The sequence below is a fragment of the Lineus longissimus genome, chromosome 1, assembly GCF_910592395.1.
Source record: "Lineus longissimus chromosome 1, tnLinLong1.2, whole genome shotgun sequence".
Classification (NCBI taxonomy): Eukaryota; Metazoa; Nemertea; class Pilidiophora; order Heteronemertea; family Lineidae; genus Lineus; species Lineus longissimus.
The window spans coordinates 522,981-531,216 of NC_088308.1; the positions used below are offsets into that span (position 1 = coordinate 522,981).

Below are 8,236 nucleotides of genomic sequence, written 5' to 3' on the forward strand. Positions count from 1 at the left end.
CAAGATTAATTTGAAAGCAAATCGGGACGAAAGTGGGAGAACAAAACAAAGTCACGCAGTTTCTGACTTCAATTGTGATTTGGGAGGTTAACACATCATTCACGGAAGTTGAAATCGTAATACAACCCTGAAACTGGCACGAAACTTAAGAAAGTTCCTAACAGCTGCATTTGAAAATGGATACACGCTTAACCAAGGCAATGACGTAGTAAAACAGCCACGATAGCAACAGTTTCCGATATCGGATAACTGTCATTCGCATTGTGCCAGTAGTGGATTTCAAATTGTGACATGTTTGGATTGGGATGATACTGGATTGATGATAAACAGATTACATACCTGATGATATGTTCACTACACGAATAGGAGTATCAACGCTATAGTTCGCAGTTCAATGGTTTAGTCGAATGAATTCGTTTTTTCCGTTTCAACTTGTTATACCAAAGGAATCAAACTGATGCGGTTTAAGCTACGATTTCAACTTATAAGATTCAGTGGTTCAGGGTTTCTCAGTGGATATCGTGATGTTTTCGGATATAGACAAGAGAATAACTGTCGTTAGTGCAAAAGCTTCCATGACATGCATGAGTTTACAGTCTTCGCTGAGCTACTGAATTTAGCTGAGCGAGGGTGATTAGGTCAGCTTTGTCGTTTGAGAACGTAAGTCAGTAACTCGTACAACTTCAGAAACGCTTTTCATAGATCAGTCCAGTCAGACGTTTTATTACGTTACCTTCAACGAAAAGATGGCAATGCGAACGAAACAGAAAAAGGCACCGTGGGCTAAGGTAGATGTGCACCAAGCGCCGACCTCTCCCACCGAAATCTTCATCAAGTTCGGGTTAATGAGTACAGTGAGAGGCATTCCAAGAATCTTCAAGGCGAGGAACAGATTTCTCTCCATCTTCTGGGCAACTACTGTGATCGCTTTCCTAGTAGTTTCTTTCTTCCAAGTTTATCAAATAGTTGACGGTTTCTTAGGCTATAATATCAAACAGGAACATAATATAAAACTCTCTCGGAGTGCAACATTTCCCGATATCACTGTATGCAGCTTACAGCCGTTCAGGAGTAAGAAATCATTGATGAGCGACAAAGTGAAAAGAGCCGATGCACTGATTAATGAGTATTTCTTTAACGTCTCGAAACGGATTACTAACCAGTCGTATGAAGACTATATTGAGACGGAGTTCCAGTATAAGGCTGGCAGTGTACACTGGAGTCGTGATAATGATCACTACTATGATGACGATGAGGCTTTACTGAACTTAGATTGGTGGGGTGATGCCGATTCCGAGGGTGGGAATGACGAAACACCAACATATGACTCAGGTGACACGGCTGGATGGACAGTGCGGAACCGTAGAAAGCGGACACCAAAAATCAACCTTGCTAATAAAAGAGAGCACTTAGTTGATGATGAAACTATGCGGAACATTCTGATGACAACTACTGGCCTGTACCAAAACATTCCGAGGCAACTGCAGCAGAAGTTAGGCCACCAGAAAACGATTATAGATCAGTGCATCTACACTGTACAGACTGTAAAGGAGAAGCGCTTGGAAACAGTTAACTGTACGATCCAGGTTTTCCACTTCCCGCAGTACTTTAATTGTTATACGATTTCATTAGGAAAAGGGAAGGGCACCGTTTTAGAAGTGGTCGTAAACTTGTTTCTGGACGATGACGTTTCTTTGGAGTATCCGAAACATTACACACGCGACACAGATTCTCAAAAACACGGCGTGAGAGTGGTGATACATGATCCGTATAGTTACCCGGATGTTCGTCACGACGGCCATGACGTTCCACCTGGAATGTCAGCAAATTTTATTTTGAGGACCAATATGCGGAAGCATTTAGCGGCACCGTACGGTACATGTTATAATGACGCTGCGCCGATAGAAGATATGCACGGCAATCAGTTTAAATACCGCAGGAAAACGTGTGAAGATCAAGCAATTCAGCGGAAAATTAACAAAGACTGTCACTGCATTGATCCAGGTAAGATCACAGATCCCGTCACTTCTCGTAACCTCTCGCTTCCAAACGGGAGGCTGCCGTACTGTATGGACATTCGCTTCAGTAAAACGACTATTTCATCTCGGCTAGCATGTATGTATGACTACAACATGAATCCACCAGGACCAGGGCTGTACAAGTGCCCATCTCGCTGCAAACATTACGCGTACATTACCACAATGGATATGGCCAAATGGCCTCACGAGTCTTTTCATCTCCCCCTGTACGAAACAGCACAACAAGACCGCAATGTCAGCTTCCCACATTTGGACAAAGCTATCCATAAAATGAAGGAAGCAGAATCAAACGATACAGCAGAGCAACTAAGAGAGACAATTGAAACTTCGGTGACCGACTGGTTGTTAAAGACGCACGTTTTCCAGCGGAACTTTGCGTCTTTGACAGTGAGGAGGCCCACTTTTGAGGTCAATTATATTGTGGACAAGCCATCCATCGATGCACCTACCCTGATGAGCCGGATTGGTGGAATCATGAGTTTCTGGTTGGGAATTACATTTATAACGATCATAGAATTCGTGGAAGTTGTTTATGATGCTATTTCCCTCATGTTAAAGAACCGTAAAAAAAGGCTTAGGCGGAAGAACCCGGAAGTGGAGAATAGTTATGAAGCTGAACGTTTGGGAAGAGAAAATACGGAACGTTTATGATGAGGCCACAGGCCAATCATAGGCGAAATGTATGGGGAGCCAAGCGCGAGAGAAACTATCACGTATAGGCATGACAGTTGCTCTTCTAGTTAGTAGGTTGCTCCCCAAATTTTCAATGCAAGTGGATGGAGGGCAGAGATAGATTTACACCGGAGCATCGAAATCCTGAACTCCGAGCCCCTCCACGTGTTTCTGATCGAGTTCCGAGTTGAATACCGTGTCTTGGCAAAACCTGCTCCGGTTCTTTTTTGTGTACCAAATTCAGTCCGTATTTTATTTGGGCATTCGGTTCTGGGGCTCGTTGGGAACACGATGGTAGAAGCTTCACATTAAAACCAACCTCCATCCATTTGGCTGAATTAAAAAAGACTTTTGTGTGAGTTGTTTTACAGTGTCTGGCTTATATCATTTGGGTATCTTAGCAGAGATTGGTGCTTAAACGCTATGCACTCGGGCCCAGTATTTCTAGCCACCTGAGTGCAAACAATGAGCTGAGCACAAAAACGCAGATATGTTGGTGAGAGAGCTGTGTTTTGTGGTGGAACAATTGAGGGACTTGGAACTCAGGGACACGACATGTTCAGAACCGCATGATACTCCAGTTTATGATCTACATGTATATAGTGGTAAAGGCAGCGGTTGCATGTGCATGTTCAGGGTTTAAAACTACCATTGGTTGGTTAATGAGGGCCTCTTGAAACCCTAAACACGTTGCCAATCAAAAGCAGTGCTGATGGAACGCATGACCCCGATCAGACCAAGCATGAATCCAAGCATGGATAATGCCAACCTCCGAGTTTTTCATCAACAAAATTTAAATAATTACATAACTTTAGTGAGTTACAATCAACTGCAGCTCTCACTAATGGCCGATGTTCTTATTGCAAGCAGATTACTGTACTTCGTAAGTCTTCATTAGAAAACGTGTATAACATCAAGTCTGGCTGGATATAGCCGCCGCAACTCGAAAGATGGCAACACCAAATGCATCATCGAAGTTTCTATTCTAACCATTTTTGCATGAATACATATTTTTCACTGCACATGTTCATTTCACAATAAAATATCAACGGCATACTATGGAGTGTCTTTTGATATTTCATCACTCTGACGAGGGATCCTGCGTCCAGACACCTACTTACGCGAGGCCTAGCTTTATAGTCACTGCTTGGCTAGCGCCCGAGTTGAACGGCTCACACTGACAAACTGCAGGGGGGAGGGCAAGGCTCTAGCAAGGAGGAACAACCATGACGTATCTCGGCTATTATGTAAACTAAATATGATATTGATTGAGGACCCATGATCATATCATGGACGTCTAGTTGTGACTTTGTCTTCATAAGACCATGATGAAAAATGGAAGGACAAGGACATCCTTGGGATGGATATGTGTTGTCATTAATAGGGAGGTGACCCGATTACTGAAGTCAGATAGTATATATTAATGACCCATAATGGATCACAATCACTAATTTTAATGAGAAGGTGCCCTGCTATATAACGTTGGGGAAGGATCCACCGTTCAATCGGAAACTAGAGGCTTCGCTCTCAATGCAATACTGTCATCAGAAGTATGCTTTTTGTTCTATGTTTCACATGTTTTACAACAGGCGTCGTGTTTGGCTCACCAAGGCGTTTTATTGAAATAACGGGTCCTGGGGTAGGAGGTGTTGTTTTCACAGGTCACAAAATAGACTTTTGCGGATTATTGTTCACAAAACAAAAGAAGAGAGAGAACAAAAAGTTCATAAAATTATATATTTTAGAAATTAAGCATCTACTTTTACATTGTTATGGGAAAATATCACCACAACTCATCAAGACTGGGTTGTACATCATCAAGCCTACTGGTATAATCCCATTCAAGCTTATTCCAGCACTGCTCGTGGTATACTGTCAGGTTTTCTCTCAGCCTTACAGGTATTTTGTTTTGATTTGACTTTAAACGTTATCGCTGACACAGTGATTTTAAGCTAGCGAAAGGACATACTGTAATGTTGGCTCTCTTCTCTCAGTCACCTGTCATCATAACCTTAACCTGTTGACTGAACGAGGGCGAATAGGAACACAGAGTTTGTCCAGATCGCAATTCATGGTTACACAAGTTGTGTTTTTGAACGGCACGTTTGTCTAAGATTGCGGGCAGGCATCGACTGCGGGACGAGACAGAGCCAACAAACTATCAGCATAGAAGTATATGATTCAATAAGCCTCGTTCCTCGATAGTCCTTCTACTTTATAGGTATTTAATTAAGATGCAGCTGTTTGAGAAATCTACTCATAGGATACTACACGTAACTGTCCTTTGGACTACGGTTTACAAGTGGCCGATGATGGCGTCGATGGCTCCTCCGAAGTCCGTGCTGCAATGGTTTTCTGCCGCCGCATCAGCCAAACACTTCTTGGCGTTCTGAAGTAAAACAATTACAATGAATTCGACAAAACTATAAACTGTACATAAATTTTACATAAAAAATCATACACATAAAAAAACATTTGAATCATCGGACTACTTGTCTCATGATAATTCAAAGTCCTCTTCAATTTCAAAGCCTACAGCAGTTCTCGAAGTTCTTTTTTTTTTAAATTGAGGCCAGGCTTTCATAAAGAGGCTTCGTAGTCGGCTACAACAACAACTTGCATCCTCGGGTAATGAAGTGTCGGAGTATGTAAATGCCGATCCACGACAACGAATGTAGATAACCAAATAGAATCAAGTAGTGATCGCAGCTACATGGAACAAATATCTGACAACTATAATCTGGAAAATAAAGTTACAATCGGATTGTCCCACTGCTGTACAAAGCAGTAACTGATATGGAAAACACATTGGGGGGAAATGCTGCCTTCTTCTTTTTTTTTGGTGTGATCTTTAGAAAGGGGAGATAGTGCATCGTACCACTTTAGGGCTGGTGTATTCGTTAATTTCATTATAAGCGAACTTATGGCACGTAAACTTGGTATCTCATCTCCCACGGAAACTTACAGAGAATTCGGCTGCTCCAACATGGCGAGGCTTATGTCTGGCTGCCAGACCAGCTGCGTCAGCCTTGCCTGCGACGGCATCGTTGATGTAGGCGACGGTCTTGTCCCTCTGTGTTTTGTAGGAGGCGTTTCCTGTAAGACTTCCCAGAGCAACTCCCTTGAATGAGAACTTGTCCTGGTATTCCGGGTGGGTCGTGAACAACCTGGAACAAACAGTACGGATAGGAACTTGTTCTCCCACCAAAATTTTGATGATGCTATTCAGAATTCTGTACTTTATCAATGTTTATAAAATAGGCCTGTCAACGTTTGCCTCTTCGCTCTTGTACTTAAACAGCACACCGAGACTCACAGTGCCACCAACTGACTATTCAGTGGCTGGTAAGGTATTACAGGAAAGCTTTTTTAGGGCATTAAGTCATGACGAGCTTGATCGAATACTAAAGATAAAAAATGTAATAATATCATGTACGATATGTCTTGGAATGAACGGAGAAGATATCAAATACGAACTTACTTGTGGTAGAAGCTGTCGACGAGAGCAGTTTTGTTGACAGTATCCCAAGACATGATTCTGAAAATCGAATGGGTGTCTCCACATTATTACGATATCTTCATTTCTTGAATCCCTAGCTGCAGAGCCTACACACAAAGCTTCTTCTAAATTTGTATTTTCATTTTTTTCCCAACGATCCTTGTACGGTTGTTAGACAAAGGGGCAACTAATATGAAATGTATGCAGGCCATCTACTTCCAGCCACAGCAAACTCGCACAGTGACGAAATTTAAATTTCAGACACTGGAATTGATCAAATGCCACCATCTTGGATATCACCATTGATACTGAGATTTAGGTTTTTGATAATACTACTTCATCTACTGCGTCACCAGTTCAGACAGTAAGTCTCGTTCAGGCCTAATAAGTGCAAGCTTCTTTCATAAAACGCTGGGGCACTTTATAATTTTACTTTTAATTGATGGTAGACGTCAGACATGACACATTTCAAAGGGAGAAGCAGTCCGTCACAGGACCTCAGTCAGGTGTTCCTCTTCCAACACGCACGAGAATGAAAATTGATTTACTAAATCATGCTCATGATTTTATATCACAATGAGCTAGATTAACTGCTATCGGCAATGAAAATGATGCTAAAATTTTAAATTTTTGGAATATGTATATTTTTCTAGTGCGGTCGAATAGGGGCAGGGACCAATAAGCTAACAGCCAGTTTACTTCAAAATGACTGAAGAAGAGAAGCTGGTTACATTTCTCTAACAAAATGATGGCATGAAAAGATAAAAATGTAAAAGGATGCAAAAAACTAAGACGATTTGAAATTGAAAATGAAGGAAACTACTTACATTTATTACGTGTACACAAACACTGTGTGTGACTACGAAAGAATAATCAGGTTCTGTTGCGGTGTTTGCTGGCGAATTAAACGTCTATCCAGCTGCGGCTGGTACTTATAGGAAACGCCTAGGAAAATTTTCCTCAGCCAATGAAAATTGAGTCTCGCATCCAGGCTAGGAATCACCTTGGCCACAGTCTCAATGTCATCCGTCCACGTGTGGTGAATTTTCCAAGCTCACTCTCCAAGCGCCATTTCAGCATTTCCTCTCTGCCCGCATCAGCTTCATCGCTGTTGACGTCACTGTACATCACTGGTTTGTACAGGTAAAAACTTGCCGAAAAACACAACAAACGTAATTGTGGCAATTTAGAGAGTGTCAGTGATAATGATCGTCAGGATGTATCCAAATACATGTTTTTGGTATAGTTTGCAACAATAATTCCCAAGATGTGCACGCTTCATACTGGACTGAGAGTTGACCTCGTAAATAACAAATTCTGTGTTGTTATACGCAATGCCCTTCAAACTAAAAAATGTGATTTCACAACTCTTACCATATATTTAGAACTAGAAATGGCCCGAGTGCCATCCTGCCTCATTCAGGCGGTAATGGCGGCCAATTTCAGCAGGGACGGAACGACATCATCAATAGTTAGAATTTCCGATCATGTGAGGAGAATGTTCAAACTGCCTCCCGGTAAAGGCAGCGGCCTCCCCAGATGAAGGCAGCGGGTCTGAAGGAAAACAAACAGATATTCTAATCGAGCCCTGCGAAAAAAAAAACTTGTTCCACATGTGTCACTTTGTGAACAAATACAAACGTCTGGATGGCACCTAACTGTCAACTACATGCCTCGCCTCAGCCTCGTCGACGAGATGTGTTGTTATTGAGCAAAACATTTTTAACCATTATTCGGAAGAAAAAAACATCCAGTTTTAGGCCTACGTCTTCCGTATTCGTTTGATTTTTCTAGTGGCTCAGGTAAATAGAAATGAACAGTCCGCATTGCAGTTAATACGTAGACATATTCGCTGAAACTTGACATTCATAATATTTGATACAGCTGTTTCGTGCAAAACTGACCATGTATTCTTGACAATAAAAGCATAATGTGTGTCTACACACCGGTGGCACTGTGAAAATCAAGTACGTATTTACACGATTTAAAGTTCATAAGTACGTAGTTCAATTTGAACATATGTTTT

The 8,236-nt window shown here is 41.8% G+C and overlaps 2 protein-coding genes across 2 annotated transcripts; one reads left to right on the forward strand and one right to left on the reverse strand.

Annotated features, from left to right (window-relative positions):
- The first annotated feature begins 746 nt into the window (after positions 1-746).
- LOC135496694 (FMRFamide-activated amiloride-sensitive sodium channel-like) lies at positions 747-2,690 on the forward strand. The gene has a single exon (XM_064786164.1). The coding sequence runs from the start codon at positions 747-749 to the stop codon at positions 2,688-2,690; it is 1,944 nt and encodes a 647-aa protein (XP_064642234.1).
- A 1,744-nt stretch (positions 2,691-4,434) lies between these two features.
- LOC135483205 (body wall hemoglobin-like) lies at positions 4,435-7,192 on the reverse strand. Its single transcript, XM_064763868.1, has 4 exons — positions 7,038-7,192; positions 6,193-6,249; positions 5,677-5,878; positions 4,435-5,100 (listed from the first exon to the last, which is right to left on the reverse strand). Exons 2-4 carry the CDS (start codon positions 6,243-6,245, stop codon positions 5,008-5,010), a joined length of 348 nt encoding a protein of 115 aa, XP_064619938.1. The 5' UTR covers positions 6,246-6,249; positions 7,038-7,192; the 3' UTR covers positions 4,435-5,007.
- Positions 7,193-8,236: the final 1,044 nt, after the last annotated feature.